General features: G+C 38.3%; 1 protein-coding gene across 2 annotated transcripts in view; it reads right to left on the bottom strand.

Annotated features, from left to right (window-relative positions):
- The window catches only part of iars1 (isoleucyl-tRNA synthetase 1), a 73,358-nt gene that overhangs the window by 4,013 nt on the left and 42,119 nt on the right, over positions 1-27,226 (bottom strand). For both annotated transcript variants that reach the window (XM_059538448.1, XM_059538449.1), the window contains 13 exons: positions 26,873-26,993; positions 26,669-26,760; positions 18,530-18,607; positions 17,844-17,965; positions 16,537-16,639; positions 16,375-16,458; positions 14,139-14,313; positions 12,830-12,942; positions 12,656-12,751; positions 6,657-6,833; positions 2,335-2,455; positions 2,128-2,253; positions 1,209-1,352 (listed from right to left, as the gene is read on the bottom strand). In XM_059538448.1, coding sequence (XP_059394431.1) covers positions 1,209-1,352; positions 2,128-2,253; positions 2,335-2,455; positions 6,657-6,833; positions 12,656-12,751; positions 12,830-12,942; positions 14,139-14,313; positions 16,375-16,458; positions 16,537-16,639; positions 17,844-17,965; positions 18,530-18,607; positions 26,669-26,760; positions 26,873-26,993 — 1,552 coding nt within the window. The remainder of the gene's footprint in view (positions 1-1,208; positions 1,353-2,127; positions 2,254-2,334; positions 2,456-6,656; positions 6,834-12,655; positions 12,752-12,829; positions 12,943-14,138; positions 14,314-16,374; positions 16,459-16,536; positions 16,640-17,843; positions 17,966-18,529; positions 18,608-26,668; positions 26,761-26,872; positions 26,994-27,226) is intronic.

Genomic DNA, 27,226 nt, shown 5'->3' with positions numbered 1-27,226 from the left:
ATCACTGATTCACATGATTCGCTCAAACGACTGATTCATTCAGGGATTCAGTAAACGACTCTCTCCTTGAATCACTGATTCACATGATTCGTTCAAACGACTGATACATTCAGGAATTCAGTAAACGACTCTCTCTTTGAATCACTGATTCACATGATTCGTTCAAACGACTGATACATTCAGGGATTCAGTAAACGACTCTTTGAATCACTGATTCACATGATTCGTTCAAACGACTGATTCATTCAGGGGTTCAGTAAACGACTCTCTCCTTGAATCACTGATTCACATGATTCGTTCAAACGACTGATTCATTCAGGGATTCAGTAAACGACTCTCTCTTTGAATCACTGATTCACATGATTCCTTCAAACGACTGATTCATTCAGGGATTCAGTAAACGACTCTCTCTTTGAATCACTGATTCACATGATTCGTTCAAACGACTGATTCATACAGGGATTCAGTAAACGACTCTCTCTTTGAATCACTGATTCACATGATTCGTTCAAATGACTGATTCATTCAGGGATTCAGTAAACGACTCTCTCTTTGAATCACTGATTCACATGATTCGTTCAAACGACTGATTCATTCAGGGATTCAGTAAACGACTCTCTCCTTGAATCACTGATTCACATGAGGGATTCAGTAAACGGCTCTCTCTTTGAATCACTGATTCACATGATTCGTTCAAACGGCTGATTCATTCAGAAACTAAGCACTGCTGTGTTGCTCACAGGCACACAACAATTCTGCTCTGGTTTTATAGGTTATGTTTTTGCTGGCAAAACTGAATAAAAACATACAATATTGTTTAAAAACAGCACAAAATTTATTATTTAATGAACCGTTGTATAAAATCACATTTGCACTCGTGTCAAAAACACCACTTGTGTGATATTGCTCTCGCTGCTCGTGTGATATCACTGTGATTATATATGAGACAAAAACTCATACAGGGCCATTGTTTTTGCCCAATATCTTGAATTTTAGGACATAACTGCATCTATGGAGTTGTTACCCTCCATCAAATTTGGCAACTAATTAATTGATGTACAGATCTGGGGGCGGGGCCAGTGCATTTAATTCACTAAACTGACAGCCCTAATTTTTATATGTATGGAGATTAGGAAGTGATGTGCATATGTTTGTTTGTGTGTTTGCACATATAATGTGATGAGATGTGTGTGACGAGTGAAACGCACCGGCTGGACTGGCGTTCATGAGCTGCAGGTTCACATACGGACACAGCAGAGAGTCTGAGCTGCTCGCGTCTGCAGGACTTGTACCCGAGGTCACCGTCAGCGTTTTCCCATTCAGGGACATCAGGTCAGTCTCAGCGTTCAGCGCTGGAAGAGAAAAACACAGACTGAGCGAATGTTTTTCACCAGAACACAAAAGCACAGATAAACGACATATATTGCTGTTGTAAATTACAAATGTACTGTAAAAAATTTATTTGATGACTTTTTGCACTGCAATTTACAATTTCTAATATTTAAGCCTTAAATTCTTGACTTTAACTCCTTCAAGACCAGGTTTAATTCTGGTGAAAGGCTGAAATCATCGGTGTACAAAAGTGCAGGAAACTATGTAAATGTGTAAATAAAGTGAACCCAGCATGCACTGCGTTCTCAAATGAACTCCAAGAACACTGCATTTAAATGAACCGAAGCGCTCTGAGATGCTCACTACAGCAAATCAGATCACAATTACATCATCCTTTCATGTTTTACTGTGAATTAGAGTGAAATTGACCTGAAAATAAAACAAAAATGTGAGGATGAGCATGATTTGAGAAACAGCATCCTGAGTTGGTCTGTACAAAGAGTCACATGACCAATGACATTCATTTCCATGTCTAGCAAAACAGCACATTCTTTTAATTCCCAGTTTTAAATGGAAACTATCCCAAATTTTCAATGCCATCTCTGACTTCTGGACCGCACTTTGGATCTGTATGCGATATATTAAAGCAATAAGCCCAAAGAAGCCATGGTTTACAGTGAATTTATAACAGCCAAGGGGAATTCTTAGGTACAACATGAAGGAGTAACAGTACCAGTCTCAGTACCAATAGTGATGCATTCTGGGTGTTTCTGAGCTGGAGGTGATCTTTCTCACCTGTCTTCCCATTGAATATGGTCACAGGTCCACCGTTGAGTCCAAAAACACTACAGCAAACAGTCTTGAGTCGCTCCACGTCCAGTATGCCATCACCCTTGGGGTTCTCCAGCAGAACCACACCCTCTGAGAGAAACATGAATGGAGAAGAGTAAGCACAGCTCTGAGAGAACAACACTCATCACAGAGGTACAGCGGTTGACGTACCTTGCTGTTTGTCCTTCAGCGTGACTCTGAGGTTGACGTAAGCGCAGGCCGCGGTGGTCAGAAGCGCTCTGGAGACGGAGCACCCTCGCACGATTGTTAACTCCAGATCAGAGCCTTTCAGCTGCCACAAAAACAAACACAACCCTGATCCTTCTGAGCATGACTGGCTAATGCATTCTATAGACACAGCACAACATGCATGGAGTGCTCTTCTCTCTCGTTCACCCAGGAATGAAAAATCAGCTGTTTGTTGTCTGAGGCTCTGGATTACTGGTGATAATGTTGACTAATGTTCACTGACCTCAATATATCGCCAGGAGCCACAGGTTAACTTTGTGTTGCCTGTATCCGGATTTTTAAACTCAAATATAAGACTTTAAGAACTTTTTAAAAACTGCACAAATAAAATGAATACCATAAGAGCAGGGCGGGGCGATGTTTATAATAACAAGACTGTAAAAAGCATGATTTATGGTTTATAAAAAAAAAAAAAAAATGTTGTATAAAATTATACACTTTACATTTCAGCCTTTAAACCATTTTTAAGAAAATGAATGCATCAAAAGTTATTATATTAGTTTATAAAATTATATTTACATTTAGTCATTTAGCAGACTTGTTTTGATCCACCAGTTCACATTTACAGCTCTGTGTGTTTACAGGGTACAAACATGGGTCAATTTTTGTATTGGTCTGAACAAAAACAGTAGCCTTATTGAAAATGAACATTCCTTCTCTGCCAGCAGGTGGCACTTTTGGCACGGCAGAAACATAACTCTTTCCCCAGTAACGCAGTACGTAAAGCAGCAGCAGCACTCATGATCATTTAATGAAATCATTGACTTTTGAAGTTAAATTATCTTGAAATCATAAGTCTTTTTATGACCTTAAATGGAAGACTGTATGTTTTTGACTCTCAAAGTGACTGTAGCCATTGACTTGCATAATAAAAATCACCAGAGACCACAGTTTCAGCTAAAAATCTTCTTTAGTGCTGTACTGAAGAAAACAAGTCACCTACATCTCAGATGGCCTGACACAGAGTAAACGAATAGCAGGTTTTCATTTCTGGGTGAACGATATATGGTATAGGGTTTATAATATGAGGAAAACAGATGTTATTTGTTAATAAGCCCAGATCAACTAAGCCACAAGTTGAATTCAGTTGTGCAAACCGTGACAAATAAAACTGAAAAAATTCTAGCCTTGCACTTAGGGCCATTAAAAATATAAGTTAATATTGTGTGAGATGATCTGCCAATACAAGACATATTTTGTGTGTTTCGGTTATTGGTTTAGTATGTGTTGCATGATTTGCCAGTCTACTAGCACACATATTCAGAGGTGTATTTAGCATCATAACTGAGGTACAGAGGTGTCAAGTAACGAAGTACAAATACTTCGACTAGTAATAGTCGACTTTTTACTTCTACTCCTTACATGTTCACGCAAGTATCTGTACTTTTCTATCCATATTTTTTTTTTGTGGTTCTTTTTTTTTTAAGTATCGGTTCAGGCACCGTTTAGGAGCCGGTACCGTTTTAAAAGTATCGAAAAGGCACTGGACCCTACTTAAAAGTAATTATTTCTCACTGGCTCATTTACCAAATGGGTGCTTTCTCTTCGTCCTCCACAAATTAAGCACCTGTAGGTAGTTCGGTAGCGAGACGTTTGAATAAATTAGCGTTTGCGATTGATAATGTTGTGATGAGTAGGCTATACCAACTTTGTAAGTCGTTACCCCCCCCAAACACTGGACATAGCAGACGTATGTAGCGAATACAGGAAGGTATCAATCAAGAAGGTATCAGGATTATGAGTTATTTTTCAGTTTTAGTTTTTGATTAAACACTTGGATTAATCATTCATTTTGACAGCACTATAATGTTTATTGTATATACACATCCATACAAGAGTTATTGTTACTAAGCCTGCACTAATGTTCTTGTCCATTGCCCTCACAGATTCCTGCAGCTAAGCTTGGATGTACATTTACATTCCATTAAAGGTTATTGATGACATGCTTCTGAAGTTTGACTTTTTGCACCATAACAATACTTATAGACAACTAGTCATCATATCTCTAGTCCTTTAATGTATTTGCATTGTACTAAAGTGCGTTCATTTTAAATGGGCATATATGCGGCTGATGAAGACCTGAAGGTCGAAACCTTGCTTGATTAAATTCCTCTGGAGCAGTAGTTTTCAGTGTTTAGACTTCACTACTTTATTTGTCGATATCATTCAGTTGTCTTGCAACTGCGTCCTAATTGGATGTTTGGGATGTGCACACCATTTTTGTATTTTCATATATGCGGCTGAAACGTTTAGCCTAGTGCATCCCAAATTTTTCAACATGAACATTTTAATATAACATTATAGTCATTATGACCTATGGCCTTTAGAAAAATGTTTTTTGAGGAGGTGGGGTAGTGCACAATATGCCCCTGTGGTGCGGCCTAAGCTTTTGTTCTTAATGGCATTTTTTCCCCCTTACATTACTTTTACTTTTATACTTTAAGTAGTTTTTTAAACCAGTACTTTTACTGGAGTAAAAAGCTTGAGTTGATACTTCAACTTCTACAAAAGTCTTTTTAAACCCTAGTATCTATACTTCTACTTGAGTAGTGACGGAAACGAATGAAATTTTGACAGGAACAGAACCAGAAACGAAATCAAATTTTATAGTTCCGAACAGAATCGAAAATTTGAAATGGCCGATAACCGGTTAATAACGTTATTTTATCGTTCCATTTAATATTTGAAATTTGCTGTCAACCAATCAAGAATTCCATGTGAAGCTGAAGCCAGCGAGTGAAATGTTTGCACAGCTGAGAACTCTTCATAGGAGAGTCTCAATGTAAATGAACCGCCTTCAGGGCCGGATTCAGACCAAATTAGGCCTGATGCTGCAGCGCAAAAAGGGCTTTTTTTTTTTTTCTCGCCGTTGGTGCTTGTGCATTCGACACTCAAGCGCCAGCATGCTTACCCTATCCTGCCCAACTGAGGACCGCAGCTCTCCTTTGATTATTCCAAACTTTGAGAAGCTCCGCTCTCCGGGGGCATTGGACATCATCATGCACAGATAGATGCGCTAACCAATTTCGACATTTGGAAACATCTGAGAAAGATTCAGCGATGACAAAAGCTCATACAAGCTCTGCTGATTCGTTCACAGTCACCGGTTTCTGAGTATGCATGAATGCAGCAAACAGTATCAGCTAATTTTGACCAATTAATAATCAGTTAAACGGTTTAAAAAGTCATTTATTTATTTACAGTAAATAAATATATTGGATCTCTCCAGTCGATCTGGCACATCCAACTCTCAAACTCGCATCTCTGTTTTTAGTTTAATCTGATGCTTGACCAATCATTCACCGGCGATCCACAAGGACCGCCTCCCTCATTTACATGTTGCACACGGGAAAAGTACAAAGAAATACATGAATAAATAAATCTGGAAATAAATACATGTTGGAATAAATAAATACATATAATAAATAAAATACATGAATAAATACACTTAAAAACAAATAAATAAATAAATTACATATAAAAATGAATGAAAGTATAAGTAAATAAAAGTTAAAAAGAATAGAAATAAATGTTAAATAAATACATAAAAGGAAATAAGTAATTTAAAATTACGATTTAATTACAAATTTTTGTTTTTATCACATCATTTATTTATTTATTTTCCTTTTATTACATGTATTTATCTATATATTCATTTATTTATTTTTAATTTCTGCAGGTTTAGTCCTCCATAGCCGCATATAACATGAAGACAAAATGTAAGAATTAAGTTCTAATTAGTTCCTACAAATTTATCTACTTATATTCTGCACATCATGTGCGGGGCTCCATTTTATTCAGCTCGTTTGTGTAAAAAGTGCAAAGTGTATAGTTTAATTACTCTAGTAACAATAAAATAATAATGTACCATAAACAAATAAACAAGGTATTACAGAGGAACTTCAAAACGCATGCAACACTGAGGAAAAAAAGTTGCCCTCTGAATTAAATGTGTTCATAAAGCTGTGCTCAGCTTTCTGTGTCATTATTTATATTTGTATGTGTTGATTTGAGTTATTCATTATTTCTTTCCCTAACTGCCATGTGATTGTGGAACATTTGGAGAATGAATGTAGAAATGTAATCAGAAAACGTGCCGAAATATGTGCCTTGACTTGTGATGATAATTCAAGTGTATACACCATCAATAGTTCATTAGCTCTTATCTTTCTGTACAGATGTTGGTATTAGCAGAAGAATAAAGGGAAGGGTGGATCAGCATCTCTAAATGAGTTCAGCATCACCTGTGTTTTCTCCTGGACGATCACACTGGCATTCTGGGCCACAGGATAGGGCTTGAGAGGAGCTTTAGTCGTGGCCAAGATGAAGTCCGTGTGTGCTTGGATGACTTTATCCAGGTATTCCCCCGCCGGCTGACTGCTGTAATACACCGTGATCTGGTCTGAAGGGACCAGATGACCCTGAGAACACATGTTTGACACATTAAAAGACACATACGCAGGATTACAGGATCTTACTCTAGGTTCTAATATTATTTGATTTGATTTTACATGTCAGATGATCCGTCAGAAAATCATTTACAAAGATGATTCAAAGTGCTTTACATATAAAAGCAATTAAAATAATCATTTAAAAATTATCACCACAATAAAACAAGGAATGTAAAAACGTAGAAATGATACAAAAATTAATTTAAAATGAATTAAAACAGTTAAGAATAAAAATTATTATAAATAAAATACAGCACAATACGTTCGGACATCACACAGTGCTCATTCAATAAATGCACAGCTAAACAGATGAGTTTTGAGTCTGGGTTTAAATGTGACTTTAAATGATCTGAGTGCGCTGTTAGGTTAATATTCAGTGAACATATCTGCTATGTATTTCATTCCTAGGTTCATTGAGTGATTTATAAACCAGTAAAAGTACTTTAATCAATCCTAAATGTAACTGGACACCAGTGTAAACTGTTAATTGAAGAAAGTTCTGGCACATCCAATTATTAATTTTACCAATGCATTGGCAGAGGGAGTCATGGGGCTGTAGTCATTTGGAGATAAGGCTAGGTAAATCTGGATATCATCAGCTTAGCTGTGATAGGCAATTTGGTTCTCTCTCATTATTTGACTTAGTTGGAGCATATACAGGCTAAACAAGAGCGGTGCTAGAACTGAGCCTTGTGGGACTCCGCATGTCATGGACATCCACTTAGACTTATGCTCTCCTAGACTCACATAATAACCTCTCCCTTCTAAGTATGACCTGTACCATTTGAGTACCATCCCAGAAAGCCCGACCCAGTTTTCCAGTCTCTCTAGTAGTATGTAATGATCGACAGTGTCAAACGCAACACTGAGATCTAGCAATACCAGCACCGATATTTTGCAGAATTTAAGTGAATATCATTTATTATCTTAATGAGTGCTGTCTCTGTGCTGTGATGCAGTCACAGGTATCCATTTGAGTTTAAGTAGTTGTTCAACTGTTTAAAACTATCTTTTCAATTATCTTCCCTATAAAAGGATGATTTGATATCGGTCAGTCGTGGCCAAAAGTTTTGAGAATTACATAAATATTGGAAATTGGAAAAGTTGCTGCTTAAGTTTTTATAATAGCAATTTGCATATACTCCAGAATGTTATGAAGAGTGATCAGATGAATTGCATAATACTTCTTTGCCATGAAAATTAACTTAATCCCAAAAAAACCTTTCCACTTCATTTCATTGCTGTAATTAAAGGACCTGCTGAGATCATTTCAGTAATCGTCTTGTTAACTCCGGTGAGAATGTTGACGAGCACAAGGCTGGAGATCATTATGTCAGGCTGATTGGGTTAGAATGGCAGACTTGACATGTTAAAAGGAGGGTGATGCTTGAAATCATTGTTCTTCCATTGTTAACCATGGTGAACTGCAAAGAAACGCGTGCAGCCATCATTGCGTTGCATAAAAATGGCTTCACAGGCAAGGATATTGTGGCTACTAAGATTGCACCTAAATCAACAATTTATAGAATCATCAAGAACTTCAAGGAAAGAGGTTCAATTCTTGTAAAGAAGGCTTCAGGGCGTCCAAGAAAGTCCAGCAAGCGCCAGGATGGTCTCCTAAGGAGGAATGAGCTGCGGGATCGGAGTGCCACCAGTGCAGAGCTTGCTCAGGAATGGCAGCAGGCTGGTGTGAGCGCATCTGCACGCACAGTGAGGACAAGACTTCTGGAAGATGGCCTGGTGTCAAGAAGGGCAGCAAAGAAGCCACTTCTCTCAAAAAAAAAAAACATCAGGGACAGATTGATCTTCTGCAGAAAGTATAGTGAATGGACTGCTGAGGACTGGGGCAAAGTCATATTCTCAGATGAAGCCCCTTTCCGATTGTTTGGGGCATCTGGAAAAAGGCTTGTCCGGAGAAGAAAAGGTGAGCGCGACCATCAGTCCTGTGTCATACCAACAGTAAAGCATCCTGACACCATTCATGTGTGGGGTTGGTTCACATCCAAGGGAGTGGGCTCACTCACAATTCTGCCCAAAAACACAGCCATGAATAAAGAATGGTACCAAAACACCCTCCAACAGCAACTTCTTCCAACAATCCAACAACAGTTTGGTGAAGAACAATGCATTTTCCAGCACGATGGAGCACCGTGCCATAAGGCAAAAGTGATAACTAAGTGGCTCGGGGACCAGAATGTTGAAATTTTGGGTCCATGGCCTGGAAACTCCCCAGATCTTAATCCCATTGAGAACTTGTGGTCAATCCTCAAGAGGCGGATGGACAAACAAAAACCCACTAATTCTGACAAACTCCAAGAAGTGATTATGAAAGAATGGGTTGCTATCAGTCAGGATTTGGCACAGAAGTTGATCGAGAGCATGCCCAGTCGAATTGCAGAGGTCCTGAAAAAGAAGGGCCAACACTGCAAATACTGACTCTTTGCATAAATGTCATGTAATTGTCGATAAAAGCCTTTGAAACGTATGAAGTGCTTGTAATTATATTTCAGTACATCACAGAAACATCTGAAACAAAGATCTAAAAGCAGTTTAGCAGCAAACTTTTTGAAAACTAATATTTATGTAATTCTCAAAACTTTTGGCCACGACTGTATAGTTCAAGTCAAGTCAAGTTTATTTGTATAGCGATTTTTACAATACAAATCATTACAAAGCTACTTTACAGAAAAATTAAGTTTCTACAATATTTAGTATTAGCTTTTAAGTTTTGACTAAGTTTGTGTGCATATGACAGGATTTTGCAGAAAACTTAATACAAGACTTAGTCAGCCAGACGATGAACATTATTCACAGCAATTATTATATGATGCAGTCACACTTGTAGCAATATTTGTTAATTCTGTCTATAGTTGCTCTATATGTTATCAAGATTGCTCTTTTTCAGAAGGGGTTTAACAACTGCAGTTGTCAGATTTTTTTTAACTTTTGTTAAATATTTTTGTGGAAACTGTGACATTATATTTTCCATGATTCACAGAGAAAAATAAAGTTTGAAATAAAAATCTTTTGTAACATTATAAATGTCTTTACTGTAAGATTTGAAAAATTTAATGCATCCTTGGTGAAAGAATCCTTACCATAACTTTTGATTATTTTGATTAATGAAAGAATGTGGCTAGATAATTATGGTAACAGGGTTGCAAACTCGTATAAAAAGAAAGATATGAAAATATTCTGAGCAATTGTGTTGGATGACTGCTGATTCTCTTTGACTGATCATTTATTACACACAAGTCTCTCGGTTGTAAAGAACAGCTCATTTATTAGTCTGCCTTCAATTTAAAGAGTAAAAAACAGATGTGTACTGGGAAACGTCAGCAAGTGCTTATCATTGTCCCAAAGCAGAGGCTATGAAAAAACAAACGGGCTTGTTGTGGAAAACACAGGCTTGGGCATTCAGTACCTTTGAACAAACAACAAGGGAAAAAAACACAATGGCTTGTGCTCTTCCATGAGCCTCGCTCACTCCAGGCCAAGCAAATGCTGAAAAATTAATTCCCTCCCATGGAAAATTCCCTCAGATTTCTTCAGACTTTCAATAAGAGAGGAATTCAGGCCTGGCAGGTGTCCCGGGCCCTGCCCCCTCACATATAGAGCACAGTGGAAAAAACGTTTGTTTATTAAGAAAAAAGAGGCACGAAAAAAGCATGGGGGGCGAGGGAAGGAATCTGTCTTACTTTACTGAATTCCAAACAACTTCAAAGTGCTGCTTGTCTTTGAAGGGATAGTTCGCCCAAAAATTAAAATGTGATGTTTATCTGCTTACCCAAGATGTAGGTGACTTTGCTTCTTCAGCAGAACACAAATTGAGATTTTGAACTGGAACCGTTGCAGTCTGTTAGTCATACAATACAAGTGTTTGGGAATCACGGCTAAAACACACATACACAAAAAAAAAAACATACACAAACAAAACTCGTGCCGATACATTGATATGTAAAGACATAAAGCGATCGGTTTGTGCAAGAAACTGAACTGTATTTATATAGTTTTTTTACATCTGATTCACGTAATGTGCAAACTGTTAGAAGAGGAGTCGTCGTCGTTGTCTTTATTTGTTATGGCGGATGCAGACTTATAAGTGCATTAATTCCACATATCTCTCAAGTGGACCATTGACACTATCTACAATCTCAATTAGGAGTGTCAATGGTCCACTTGAGAGATACGTGGCGGTAATGCACTTATAATCTTTTATGCTCTCTGCCATAAAGCAAGAAGAAGAAGAAGATGCCTCATGCTCCTGCTGCTGAGGACACACTCAGGAGCTCTAACAGTTCGGACATTGCGTGAATCAGAGGTTAAAATACAATATAAATACTGTTCAGTTTCTTGCATAAACCCATCGTGTCTTTACATATCAGTGTATAATCATAAGCTTTGGTTTTGTTTGTGTGTGTTTTTTTTTTATGTTTTAGCCGCGATTCCCATTCACTTACATTATAACAGTGATAGACTGCAACTGTTTCAGTTGAGAAACAAAGTCACATACATCTTGGATGCCCTGGGGGTAAGCAGATAAACATCAATTTTTCATTTTTGGATAACTATCCTTTTTAAAGGGACTGTAAGTAGGAATTACTCCCATCTAGTGGTGAAATTGTATTTTGCATTCAAACAAATTTTGCTCTCCAGCGCCTCGCTTTTTCAAATGCGCGTTTCATCTACGGTAGGCGATATGTACCAAAAAGCTTTGACAGGATGTCTTCTAACAGCACTTCGTTTTGGCAACGATGTTTTCTTCTCCTGTGGCGCGGCATATGTATGGTCCATAATAAGAATGCAATCCAGACTTTTAAACTTGCCGGTGCAGTTTCAAGCGCCTCTCACTGCTCTGCACCTGCGTTTCTGCCTCTGACCGAAACGCGTTGTGGAAACGCGTTGGCTTAGTACTTTTTGTCCCTCTCTGCTATTATAGTTTTGCAAGATGGCGGAACTACATGGAAGCCTCCGTCGACCTACCCGTCCCATGTATATAAAGATAATAAATTCTTCATTTACGAGGATTAGTTTAAACATTGGCATAGGTATTTGTACACCATTGAGGGCATATTTATGAATAAAAATATTGATTTTAGATCATAAAATACCTAAAAATTACTGCACTCTGGGTGATTAATAAATTATAAAGTTGCTAAAGACTTCAAAATTTTAGTTTTTCACTAACCACGCATTAACGTTGTTTTCTCAAAAACACAATCATGTACATACATGCTATTCACATATTATTGTAGCCCAGTTTGTCCCCTGGACCTCTTCAGTGTCACATGATCTTCAGAAATCATTCTAATCATACTTTTATTCATTGAGGCTGCATTAAATTGATTGACACTAATATAATTTATAGTGTTACGAAAAAAATTCAATTTCAAATAAATGCAATTCTTTGGATTTCTATTCATCTGTGAATGCTAAAAAAATAAAATGCATGATGTTTTCAAAAAAATATATTGTGCTGCACAACGGTGTTCAACATTGACAATAATCAGAGATGTTTCTCGAGCAGTAAATCATCATATTATTCTGATTTCTGAAGATCATGTGACACTGAAGACTGGAGGAATGATGCTGAAAATATAGTTTTAAGCACAGGAATCATTTACAGCTTAACAGAGATTCACACAGAAAACAGATATTTTAAGTTCTCACAATTTTTACTGCTTTTTTGATCATATAAATCCAGCCTTGGTTAACAGAAGAGACTTTTTCAAAGACGTGAAATCATCTCAATGACTCCGAACTGTGCTGTACTGTACGTCATGTTTTCTCACCTTCTTGCGCAGCTTCTGGATGCGGTTGATGACCTCGCGGGCTACGCCTTCATCCTGCATGGACTGATCAGGGGTGACGTCCAGAAGAACCAGGACCTGTGAGAAAACAGGGTCTGTTCAGATCACCGGACTGCAGGAGCACGGGTTCAGACACAGTGAGAGCAGAAAGAGCACCTGAGCGTCTGAATGCGCCTCATACTGGGACGGTGTTCCTGAGGTCTGATCGAAGCTGTACATCAGACGCAGATCGTCCTCGTGCAGCTCGTGACCGTCCACAACGATGGACCCTGCCGAGGAGAAACAGACGTGACAGGTGCTCACAGACGCCTATGAGCAAAGATGAGATTGGAAAGATACTTCTCATACCTCTACCATAATGACAAAGCTATAGAACAACAAATGTGTGCTATAACAAGTCTCAGTTAGCTTAAACACAGTACACGTAGCAAGGGGCTTTTAAATAATATAATAAAAAGAAAACCGATAGAATAGAAAAAGAAATATCTCACATCTATTAGTGTGATATTGCTCACATGATATAATAAATAATTCATTATTCAATCTTAAAAATCTCTCTTTGATTTGAGGGAGAAAGCCGGTCAGTTTTGCAAGGCTAAGTGAAACAATGGCAGCTCAACAGCTTGGGAATATTTTATTTTCCATTGTCAAGTCCCCGCAGGCAGAGTGAGGGACTCCTCGACTGGATATCAGACCGTGAACGGTCTCCAGGAACTCCAGATTCACATCTCATCTCTTACAGCACAGCGTTCTGCTCATCACAGCATCAGTGTTACCAATGAGAGGCATGAAAAGGCTTTAGAAAGGGGAGCGATGCTATCAGATCAGATTGAGCTCTTCTCTTCCCTCCTCACTGCTTCTGCTCATGCTCACACGGTTCATGCACCGAGACTGCTTTATTTGTCCCCAAATTCCCAAGATTTTCCTGTTTATTTATTTATTTTTTGGGGTTCCTTTATGGTTTCATTAAATTTCAGTAATCAAAAACATTCAAATCAACTCACTTTTGTAATTTAGCAACAATGTAAATAAAAATAACTCTTTACGGCCCATTGACATCCACTGGTGGTTAAAATAAATATTAATAAATCAATCAATCAATCAAAAAAAAAAAAAAAAGAAAGTAAGCAATACAATGTATTATTTTTTAATAGTAACAGTAATTCTTTCTTTTTTATATAAAAATTATATTCCGTCTTGTCGGTTTGAATTTTTCTAGATGTAAACACTGGAAATTAAATGAATGCATAAAAACGTCTACAATTTTAATATTTAATCAAACAAAAACGTAATTCTTTTATCTTTTTTTGACAAACAAACTTCTGCAGAATCAAGGTTTGCTGTTAAAAATAAAACAAGGAAGATAGATAGTGATATGCCTAAAGATATTCTGTTCAGTGTTTGACGTTCGGCTTGTTTGTAATTTTTTAATTTTGTGTGATTGATGCGTGTATGCGGTACATACCTGTCCTCTGGAAGATCTCCAGCTCTTCACTCTTCAGCTCTTTGATGGATGCAGTAACAGATTTAAATGCCCCTTTCAGCCGTTTGCCCAGCACCATGTGATCAGGTTCAGCTCGCAGACGAATGCCGTATTTGTCCTTGTCAGTGGACAGAGTGAGCTGGCGGACATTCAGCTCCTGATGGGGAAAAAAACATACGACTCTGTGAATGACATAAGATGTATGAGTATAAGATGTATAAGATGATCAGATCAGATCTCTGTGTGCAGCACAAACATCTCACTGCATTATTACGGTTAACGGCCGAATGAATGTTTGGAAATGTAAACTGATCATTCTGACACACGACAAAAAAACAGAAATATCTGGCTTAAAACCATTTTTATCTGGTGAAAATACTAGTGCATTTTGTCCTCCACTGTTTATACTGATGTTCACCAGTAAACCGTCTCAGCTTCTGATGGATATGAATGCATTCACATATCCGCATCCCATTTCATCATCTGCACTGAGCGATTCTCTCATGAATATATTTGTGCGTGGAGCGGCTCCTGGTGAACGCCGGTGCTCTGATCAATGGCAGGCGTGTGCCGCCCCATGCTTTCTCTATGGGAGTGTTTAACAATCGAGCGCCGCAGACACGGAGACAGAGAGGCTAATTTTAGCTCGGAGGCCCAGCCCACCCATAAATCACTGCAGCAGGGGCTGGAGATGAAGGACGCAGCGTTTGCTCTCTCTCTCTCTCTCACACACGCTGATGTAAACGTTTCTGCTCCGTGCTTAGAGCTGCTCCACACCAGCAGGGGGAGCTGCAGAGCTGTACGAACAGTGCTAATAGCGCCTGTGATGCTCAATCTGCACTGGAAGTCAACAGTGTAGAGATATGCAAGATGCAATTTGCACATTTCACGCATTTCCAAATACCAGGCATTTGTGAGGTGGTTGGGTATTTTATTTTTTAGCAAATGCATTCAGTAAATGATCTGAATGACACATTTGGCGCAGACTGATGGGTGCTGAGTGACTGTGAGCTGCACACTCAATGCCAGAAGAAACTCAGCATGTGGGGAAATGAGAGCATGGACAAAGAAACCGTCCAGGAGGAACTGCAACGGAGACTGCACTGAAAGCAGACAATGCTGGCGTTTTGAAATCACGCGCCACTCTCTCCTGCCTGCCTTTTTTAGAAGAGCCTAGATAAATATTCATGAGGTGACATTAGCATAATGAGCTGCCTCTGAATAAAGAGCTCTCCAGCACTGCTGCCTAGTGAGAATAACCACTGCACGTCTCTTTAAATACATTTCTACTGGCAGAAAACTCATCTGATGACATCTGCAATGCTCAATACATCAGTCTAGATTCCGATATGAACGTGATTTGTAGAAATGGAGAATATATTTTTAATTAACAGTCAATTTGTACAGATCTGAAATTAAAAACCAGCGGAAGTCGAAACAATATGGGAAAGGTTTTCACTAGAAATAAAGTGTTATTTGTAGATCAAGTTTCAGTACAGATATCTAAAACTGTAGGTTTAACCAGTCAAGCCTGAACTAGGACTAGTCATGCACGGAGAATTAAGATTGACTTAAGTTCACTTAAATTAGAAGTTGATATTTTTTAAAGTCTAATAAATATTAAAACTGATAGCTCTCAACTACACTGCAATGTTAAAATGAAAACATTACATATAGTCAGTGGTTAAATATAAGGAAAGAAACAGTATTGGTATCTGTATTTATGTTATTTCTACATTAAAGACTCAATGGGATGTTGTTGCAATGCATATTTAAAAACTATAATGTTATACATACACAGAATGTTATACAGGACTTTTTTTCATAATTGTTTAAAAAATAAAAAAACTGATTTGGGCACAATCAAGCGACGTTCACTTGCAGAACGCAAGCTTCTAGAGGCACATAAGTCTGAAGTAATGAATTCGGGTAATGGGTGCAGAACCAGTGGTGGTTTTGTCGGCAAACATTAATGCCTTGAATTTTATGCAAGCAGCTATTGGTAGCCAGTGCAAATTGATAAACAGAGGTGTGATGTGTGATCTATTCGGCTCATGCATAAGAAATGCATTTGTTTATGCTTTTTTATGTATGGTAATACCATATGCATACAGTCAGTTACATATAATTGCAGAATGAACCACTTTTAATGATCTTGAAAGCTTCAGTCAGGGACAGAGCGAGCAGGTAAATGACGACGCATCATGTGAACTCTCACCTCCAGGATGTACTTCTGCAGGGACTGGATATCTCTGAGCGCCTCAGGGTCCTGATGGATCACCACCACCTCCTTCAGCGGATACTGAAACAGATCCCAGCACAGTCAGAGTCAGAGTCAGCAGCTCAGCACATCAGCCGAAGCTGCACGACTCCATCTCACCTTGACGGGCAGGGTCTTCCTGTCTCGGATCACACGGCCCAGCTCGATGACCGACTGCATTTGAGACACGGCGCTCTCGATACGCTTGTCAATCAGATACTCCCTGACACACACACACACACACACACACACACGGAAGAAAGTCCAAACTCTGGAAGATGCTCAATCAGTCTCTGACAGCAGGTCACCTCTGAGAGAACAGTAACACAGGACGCTACGTGAGTTTATAAAGCAGCAGAGATGAAGGATGAAGGACCTTCGGTGCGTTTTACTGCTCACACCAGAGTCCAGCTCGTCAGGGAAACGTGTTTACAGCCGGACGACATTAAAGGACACGCTAAATCATGTCAGCTCACACAAGGACAGTCCTGATTTCACTCTGAGAGGACACAATAAAACCACAAACGCTCTTCTTTAGGAGGAAGTTCATGGAAGAAGGAAAAACACCATTTTCTTGTCTCTGAAGGCATCAGTGTTTGTGTGGAACCACACTGAGCTTCACGTCTGACCGAGTTTAATCTGCATCATCTGGAGTTTCTCCAGCACATCAATCTGTTTCCTTCATCCAACTACTGACAGAAACATTGTGCTTCCAGAGAAACTCCATCAGCCCTTTCAGACAGTCATTCGGCTCATTTCCTCCCTTTAATATCAGCTCACTTCACTTCCAAATTCTGCTTTTTATTATAAATATTGCTTTAAATTCTACTATAAGTTTAAGATGACAATAAATGAGGTTTCGAGAACTAGTTTTAAAAACACTAGAACTGTATTAGTATTGTGTGTATTACACACACTGCCATTCGAAAGACTGGGATGATTATCCTAGATGAAGAAGAAGTACAACATTTATTCAGAATACAAATATTTTCTAACAATACCATTCAAAAGTGTGAGGTCTTTTTATTTCTTTTTCAAATAAATGAATGCCTTTATTCAGCAAAGATGTGCTAAATTGAAAAAAAGTGACTTATATTGTCCTAAAATATTTCCTTTTTGAATAAATGCTGTTCTTTTCAACTTTTTATTCAACCACACAATACCGGAAAAACAATGTTTCAACATTTATAATAAATCATCATATCAGAATGATTTCTGAAGATCATGTGAGTAATGATGATGAAAATACAGCGGAGCATCACAGAAATAAATGACAGTTTTATGTAAAATAAAACCGAAAACTCTTATGCAACTCTAATAAGCAGAAGAGACTTCTTGATAAAAACAAAACTAATTGTACTGATGCCATCTTCTAGGCGTGGACAGGAGAGCGATGGCGTGTCTGTGAGATGTGAAGCGCGGTGTACCTGACGTGCGGCAGCATGAGGTAGTGAATGCTTCCCGCATCCTTCTCCTCCACTGACGCCGGGTCGATCAGATGACGCAGGTTCTGGTACATCAGCTCCGTTATGAACGGCGTGAAGGGAGCCTGAGACCAAGAAACACGCCATTAGTGAAGGAACACCGCAATAAAAGCACAACTCTCCACCTAACCATCACGAGGTTAATAACAGACATCACACTCATAATAACCAGGATTTTCTTCACTCTTGAACATCTGTCATCATCTGCTTACCATTGACTGTCTCACGCCCTGCTTATCTCTCAAATGATTTTGCCAATTACCTATTGGGCCAGTAATTAATTACCACAGTAAATGAGCTCTACTGATGCCCTGCCTTCATAATTATGAAAGGTTGATCAGCTATTACACAGCAAAATCATTCTTTATCTGCCATTTTATCTTGTTTTCCAAAAACAGTTAGGGACTGTTTCTATTATTATTGATGATATAATTTAAGTTTTTTCCCAGTATATACAAACCAGTGGTTTTAGTGATTTTAATTGTAGTACTGCACCATAATTCTTCCACCAGCATTGCTACACTTCTATCGTTTCATCCCACTCCACTGAGAATGACCACATTCCTTCTCATCTCTTCTCTTCTCTACTTCTGAAGTATGCAGGAGCTGCGAGTGCTGGCGTGACTCACCATCAGTCTACACATGGAGAACAGCACACTGAAGAGGGTCTCCAGGGCTCGCATGCAGTCTTCAGTACCACTCTCACCCTGAACACACACACACACACAGAGAGAGAGAGAGAGAGGCTAACAGCTGCAAGCACATAACACACAACACATTGCCTCCATAGCACACTGTCACAACACTGCATCATGTGTGAGCCTGCAGATCCAGTGCTGTGTTTACACTCATGTTAACAGCAGTATGTACAGAGCTATGATGATAATTATAGTGATATCTCTTCCTGTGAATTACCGCAAATCAAACAGTGGTTTGTCCAGCAAACGGCCGTGAGATTAACTTATCAACTTTCAATAAGGTTATCACTTCTTATAATTCAAGGAAAAATAGTTTCTGGCCATGAAAACATTTTCCTATCCTTGTGAAATTTCGGTTATTAAAAAATAACGAGCTTGTAGCTAAGATCAGACATTTCATTGACTCGTGATGCGAGCGTTTTAGACAGAAGCAATCATGAATATATATTGGTTTTTAATAATTGAACTAATAATACATCAAACTACAAATACAGACAGTAACTTTGTACAAGATATAACGGAATCCAAATGAGGGAGAGAGAGAGAGAGAGAGAATGAGTGAGAGATGAAGAGAGAGAGAGGTGAGAGAATTAGGCGCGATCACAGAATCATCGCTCAGTTATGGCAAACTCACAGACAGTAACCTTTTGAAAGACAACAACGAATAAAATCACCTTGAAAAGGTAATAGACAAACTTTAAGCAGCGTTTAAATCTCTCTAGAAAATAATACTTGCATGTGGTCTCTTTGTGATTGGGCGTGTTCTCTCGTGTCTTCCAGGGCTGCTGCGGACTCGCGCGATATTTGAACGGTCCAACAAAGTAACGTTTCAAAGTTCGTCTTCCTCATGTGGAGAGGCGAATAGGAGAATAAACTTAGTAAGGAAAAGAAACGAAAACAACGGAGATGAAAGCTCCCGAAGGAGCCATGAGAACGGCTGTTCTCTCAGACGCCGTGCTGAGATCAGAGACGATAGAAGAGGACCAAAAAGCAAGAGGGACAAGAAGAGGAACAACAGAGAGAGGAACTTCCTGGGTCAGTTCTACTTATAGAGTGACTGGTTCACGCCTCTGTTCGCGCGAACAACCAATGAACGTCCACGATCTGAAGCGGGAAAAACGTTCCTTTGTCTCTGGGGAAACACCCACTCTAGTAAGTTATGGCTTATCAGATTTCAGCAGTGATATTATAGCAAGTTCGTAATTCCAGATTAATACATTTTACATTAATTTCCATTATATAAGTGAGTCCGTCAGAGCATGACGATTAAACAAATACCAAATGATTAACACACCATAAACATTATACTCCAATTTGATTATAGAAAACATCTAATGGACCAAAAAGGCAATACTCAATACATTTAGAATACATTGAGAAAAGGTAAAGAACATTAAGAAAGGTTTGTGTGTATGTGCTGTACAGTCGTGACAAAAGTTTTGAGAATTACATAAATATTGGAAATTGGAATTGGAAATAAGTTGCTGCTTAACCCTTTCGAGTCGATTAACGCGGATACGCGTTTTGAGTCATTTTCTCCTGATAACCCCGAAAAGACCTTAAATTACACTTTCAGTTTTAATCGTACAGATAAGAGCAATACATCAATCGAATCTGTAAAGGGTCTACTTTTTTTTGGATACAGACATAATAACAACAAAACTTTGTGCACTTATAAAATAAAGATAACAAACAAGGTGTGCTGTCTGCAGCCTTTGTCTGCGCTTATCTTCATTTACAAACAAGTCATTAAAATGAACTGTAACTCCGTGAATACTCAACGAAAATACATGGGGGAGATATCTATAGAAAGCTTGACATGTCTATTTTTAAACTAAACAAGTGCCGCCGAAAACAGATATTCTGTGATAAAGTAATCCATATGAAAACAACGCGATGTCTGTTTTTCATGTCTCCCTTCATTATATCTAATGTGACCACGCCCCCGCGCTGAACGCGCTATTCAGATTCAAACTGAAGCGCGCGGCTTGAATACGCCCATAACAGAAGAAAAAGCAGCGAGACTGTTCTTCAAGTTTTTATTTTACTGTTTGCTTCGCGATGAGAGGAATAAGACATAATTCACCCCAAAAAGATGTCATGTGGTTGAGGATTTGAGAAATGGATTTCCTCAGAAAAAAAGAATGAAGCACTTTATTCAGCAGAGATCATAAACATGAGTAAGTCTCTCTTTATTTATTTATATACTTGTACTAGTTTTCACATAACGTGTAAACATTTTACTAGTTAGACTTTTTCCAAATATTTTTTCCAAACTATAATTCCTGACTAAATGTATAGTAATCAAGTGAAACATTATGAAGTTTCAATAACAATATACAATACTATACCATTCAAAAGCTTGATGTTAATAATATAAATGTGACAAATAGATAACTGTCACAAATGTAAAAACATGCTTTTCTTTCAATTTATTCCCCCTAAAAACCCAGAAAAATATTCTCAGCTCTTTTCAACATTAATAATAATGATAATAATAATAACAATAAATGTTTTTTTTGTAGAAAATAAGATTGTTAAAAGGATTCTGAAGGATTGTGTGACTGGAGTAATGATGCCAAACAATTTGTTTGAAAGTCAGATTTGATTTGTTTCTAATAAACTGTTTAACTGCTCCCCCAGGTGGATATTAAATTATGTTGTGGGATAATTAAATATATTCTTAATAAACTACAAAAATAAAATTATATAGATTTATTTTGTTCTTGCATTCTTTCTTGTAACTCTTCCCTCTCAGTGACACAGATGACTGAAAGGCTCATTATGCAGCTCATTATGCAGCTCATTATGCATCTCATTATGCAGCTCATTATGCAGGCCTTTGTCTTCTCAGGTGTAAATCACAGTGATATTCATGGTAGTTGACGCCTACTCGCATATGACTTTTACCAACAAAAAGTGTCTTAGAAAATTTAAATCAATATATTGTTCTCTGTGAGTGAGTAAACAAGATGATTTTCACATCATTTAGAAAGAAAAATTCTAGGCTACAAGCTCCAGTTCTCAAAAATCCCGGGAACCATTGTTCTTTATGTGTTTTTTTGCCTTATTCAAGTGATTTAACATTTTTAGTTTTTCACTAACCACGCATAATATTTTTTTTCTCAAAAACACAATCATGTACATACATGCATTTCTTATATTATTACAGCCCAGTTTGTGCTGATTACAGTGAGATTAGACTTTACCCATTTAGATATTTATAAGAAACTGAAAAAAGCACAAATGTCAGGGCATGACAAAACTTCTCCAGGCCCCAAAAATACCCTTAGACTCCAGAGGGTTAAGTTTTTATAATAGCAATTTGCATATACTCCAGAATGTTATGAAGAGGGATCAGATGAATTGCATAGTCCTTCTTTGGCATGAAAATTAACTTAATCCCAAAAAACCTTTCCACTGCATTTCATTGCTGTCATTAAAGGCCCTGCTAAGATCATTTGACATGTTAAAAGGAGGGTGATGCTTGAAATCATTGTTCTTCCATTGTTAACCATGGTGACCTGCAAAGAAATGCGTGCAGCCATCATTGCGTTGCATAAAAATGGCTTCACAGGCAAGGATATTGTGGCTACTAAGATTGCACCTAAATCAACAATTTATAGGATCATCAAGAACTTCAAGGAAAGAGGTTCAATTCTTGTAAATAAGGGCTTCAGGGCGTCCAAGAAAGTCCAGCAAGTGCCAGGATGTTCTCCTAAAGAGGATTGAGCTGCGGGATCGGAGTGCCACCAGTGCAGAGCTTGCTCAGGAATGGCAGGAGGCAGGTGTGAGCGCATCTGCACGCACAGTGAGGACAAGACTTCTGGAAGATGGCCTGGTGTCAAGAAGGGCAGCAAAGAAGCCACTTCTCTCCAAAAAAACATCAGGGACAGATTGATCTTCTGCAGAAAGTATAGTGAATGGACTGCTGAGGACTGGGGCAAAGTCATATTCTCCGATGAAGCCCCTTTCCGATTGTTTGGGGCATCTGGAAAAAGGCTTGTCCAGAGAAGAAAAGGTGAGCGCTACCATCAGTCCTGTGTCATGCCAACAGTAAAGCATCCTGACACCATTCATGTGTGGGGTTGCTTCTCATCCAAGGGAGTGGGCTCACTCACAATTCTGCCCAAAAACACAGCCATGAATAAAGAATGGTACCAAAACACCCTCCAACAGCAACTTCTTCCAACAATCCAACAACAGTTTGGTGAAGAACAATGCATTTTCCAGCACGATGGAGCACCGTGCCATAAGGCAAAAGTGATAACTAAGTGGCTCGGGGACCAGAATGTTGAAATTTTGGGTCCATGGCCTGGAAACTCCCCAGATCTTAATCCCATTGAGAACTTGTGGTCAATCCTCAAGAGGCGGGTGGACATACAAAAACCCACTAATTCTGACAAACTCCAAGAAGTGATTATGAAAGAATGGGTTGCTATCAGTCAGGATTTGGCCCAGAAGTTGATCGAGAGCATGCCCAGTCGAATTGCAGAGGTCCTGAAAAAGAAGGGCCAACACTGCAAATACTGACTCTTTGCATAAATGTCATGTAATTGTCGATAAAAGCCTTTGAAACGTATGAAGTGCTTGTAATTATATTTCAGTACATCACAGAAACAACTGAAACAAAGATCTAAAAGCAGTTTAGCAGCAAACTTTTTGAAAACTAATATTTATGTAATTCTCAAAACTTTTGGACACGACTGTACTTGTGTGTGTGTAATGCGCTGTGGAATGTGTGGTCGTTTATTTCTCCTTTGAGGCTGCTCACGTGACTGTGGAATTTATCGTCCAGAGTGTTGTAAATAATTAAAATCCAGCCAGGCTGGCACCAGGCCAGGCATTTAGTTTAGAGAGAGGGTTTATATGCCTGAGTTCAAAATCTACAAGCTTTGGGTTTGCATTGTTTTAGATTCAACCAACCGTGATTCATTAGTTCAGAACCAATGAATCACTGAACTGCGCATCCGTTACAACAGACTGAGCAAGATAAACTGAAAAGCCCAAAATATAGCCCAGATTTAATGTTGATCCAGATTTAATGCAAAGAGTTAATCAGTGAGAAGCCGTTTTCTCAATATTAATGAATGCGAACGGACTTATGACAAATACCTGGGGCACACCTAACTTTTTAAAAAGAATATTTCTTGTCAGAACAAATGAGCCAAACTGATGAGAAACAATGAGATATAACAAAATTTGTACAAATGATAAGGGATATGGTCTTTATGTTATTTGACTAAACTATTATTATATTACAGTACTTATTTATTTTTTTAACACGTAGAGTGCCTTAAAAATAATTATCACAACACTGGTAAGGCTTATTCAGATTTTCTCATTCTCTGAATTATCATTATAAAAATAAAAACAATTCAGAAATTAATTAAAATATAATTATATTTTAAATGTGACGCAAATATTTTTTTTTTCTACAATAGCAACAGTGTTTATGACAGCAAAACCACTTTAGCCTGTAAACTCAACTCTGGAAATAAATGTGAAAATATCAGTCAATAAAAAATGCATAATATACCTGACATCAAAGTGCAGTGTGAAGGATATGAATAACAAATGTAGCCTGTCATTTGTTTACATTGCAAAGGTGTTCGATTTTAAGTGAAAGTGACGTGACATTCGGCCAAGTATGGTGACCCATACTCAGAATTTGTGCTCTGCATTTAACCCATCCGAAGTGCACACACACAGAGCAGTGAACACACACACACACACACACACTGTGAGCACACACCCGGAGCAGTGGGCAGCCATTTATGCTGCGGCGCCCGGGGAGCAGTTGGGGGTTCAGTGCCTTGCTCAAGGGCACCTAAGTCGTGGTATTGAGGGTGGAGAGAGAACTGTACATGCACTCCCCCCACCCACAATTCCTGCCAGCCCGGGACTCGAACCCACAACCCTTCGATTGGGAGTCCGACTCTCTAACCATTAGGCCACGACTTCCCCTACAGTCCCCTACTGTTGTTAAACAACTACAACAGTAATAATAATATTAATCACTATATTCCAGTGTATCAGTTTTTAATGTTTTGTATCAATATTTAAGGTGGACATTGATTAGGTGCAAGAGTAGTAGTGATGGTTAAAATAATAGATTAATGCTGAAATAGTAAATTGAGCCTTGTTCCTAGATGGACAGAGAGAGGAAAGTAATAGATCAGATGAGGAGATGGAGAAAGAGGAAGAAAAAGAGGGAAATGTAGAGGCACAGGTGACAGAAAGAGAGCAGGGAACAGCAAGCCATGAGACAGAGGCTGGTGAGAAAGAGGAAAATGTAGAGGCACAAGTGTTTTCTATAGTTTTTACTATAACCACTGTTCTTAATTATTCTGTAGAACAGAGAAGAAAAAGCCATCAGGTTGGGACAACTGAAGACATTTCAGTTTCTAATCCCAGAGTTGTTATTTTAAACTTAAAATTGTCTTCTCCATTGTTTCTTTTTCAAAACTGCATCACAGCATTTGCTGCCATATCAATACATAATCATCCATATTGATACATGAATCAGCAAGGAATGCATCACAATATATTGCTGTATTGATATTTAGACCAGCGCCATTTAAAGCCTTGTTCCATGTGCCTTTTATACTTTGAGCACCTGCCCCTCCAAAGGTCTCTGCACGGCCCTGTTCAGAGGGAGTGTCAGTCATGTTAAAAAAGTTAACCGCTTAAGTCATTTGTGGATTAATGCGTATTGGTGACGCGAACCGTTTAAAGCGCCAACCCCTTCAAGTTTGAGCATATTGTTTGCAAACTGCAATTGATTAATTAAAAACAAAGTAGTTGATATGCTTTGTTGTTTTTGTTGTTTAGTAGCAGTAATATGCAGTTATTAGCCGTGTCCACTGTATTTTTTGTTGGTTTTCATGAGACCCCCCTTGAAATGACCAGGACCCCCCATTGCCCCCCCAATCAAAATTGTCTGGAGCCACTGACTGGAACATTTGAGAAAACCTCACTAAACGTGTCAAATTTTGATTTGTGAAAATATTATTTCTTTATACACTTTTTTTTTTGCATAAATGTTTACAGTCAATTTACCTAACTCAGCTTTACCATTTGCATTAAGAAATCTTTCTATTATGGTTTATTAATGCCTACTGTAAGTTTATACAAAATGTACATAAAATTTAGATCACAACATAAGAATGTCTTTCATTTCAAGGGGGTTAAATAATTTTAATTTAAAAAAATCTTACCTTCTCTAACATTTCTCTCAATAGTTCCTTACATATTCCATACATATTTTTTTGAGTTGCAGACCTCACACATACTCCTTTCTATAATAGTGAACAATGGTGCTAAAGAGGGCCCATGGGACATTATCTTCTCCCAAAACACCACAAAAACACTACAGCACTTTCTGCAGTACTTCATAAAATTGTTTTGCATAACTTGCATAACGCCGTATGTGCAAAATGTGTCCATCTAAACCACAGGGACAATAAAGGTGATTAACATTTGTTAAATGCACCAAAACTGCACTTGTAAGATTGCACAGTTGCACCGTTCATCAACAAAGCAGCATAATACAGTTGTTATAAAACACATGATCTTATGAATGTGTGAGTGACTGTACCAGCAAAACAAAACAGAAAAAAGCTAGCCAAGCTGGTAAACTTTATCTTTCTATCATAATACAAAATCCTACCAGATAAAAACTAACATGCACCTCTTATCCACTGCGCCCTAGTAAGAATTTATGCACTGATAATGGTTTTCTTTGTCCGTCTGTTTTTTTGTTTGTAAATGGACCAAGCATAGATTTAACAGAAATTTCAAAGTGCATTACGCACAATATGGATGAAAGACATTCAGGGATGAGACATCTTTCTAAAATAACAGATCTGTGCATTAAGGCCTTTATAATGGTTTAAAGTGTAGCGCAAAGATCACAGGCAAAAAGTAGTTTCCATAGAAAAACTAGAGGCTAGAACAAATATATTTTTCTTTCTTTCTTTTGATTAATAAAGAAATCTGAAACATGAGCAGGATATTTCTGAGATTGGCCTGATGTTCTTGAATGTGTATGACTCATATCTTGCCCACCTTCAGCCGTCTGCGGTTCGTCCGCACATACCAGTTGGTGAGCATATCCACGAACTTGACAAGTTTGGGAACCACCGTATAGAGTCTGTAGGCTGGAAACACAAGCACACAAACAGATCTATTTCAGACTGTCCTTGTTGTCAAACCACTTCAAGTGTAGGAGTTACCCATTAATTGGTGTGCGAGTAAGCGCTGGTCACTCACCTCCCATCTCATCTCTGAAGAACTGAATGAGGGACTGAGTGAAAGACTGGATCCATTTATCCATGATGTTGTCACTCACGCTGACTGTGCTCTCGTTGTACAGGAACTCAACGGCCTCTTCCTAATGAGAGCAGAGAAGAGAGCTCATACTGTCTATATGTGTGTGCTTCTTCATTTCTACATACTGGAAGAGAAAGCACTGAGCACATCTAGACACATCTAGATGACAAAAGTTTATATTTGTATGGAATCAGTGCATTTTATCTTTCAGGAATTGATGAAAAATCTTAAAAAGTCTTAAAAAAAATAAAATAAAACTGCATATGGATGAGGTTTTAATTATTAAAATTCAGA

This window comes from Carassius carassius, chromosome 44 (genome assembly GCF_963082965.1).
Source record: "Carassius carassius chromosome 44, fCarCar2.1, whole genome shotgun sequence".
Lineage (NCBI taxonomy): Eukaryota > Metazoa > Chordata > Actinopteri > Cypriniformes > Cyprinidae > Carassius > Carassius carassius.
This window is presented reverse-complemented; position numbering and strand designations above follow the sequence as displayed.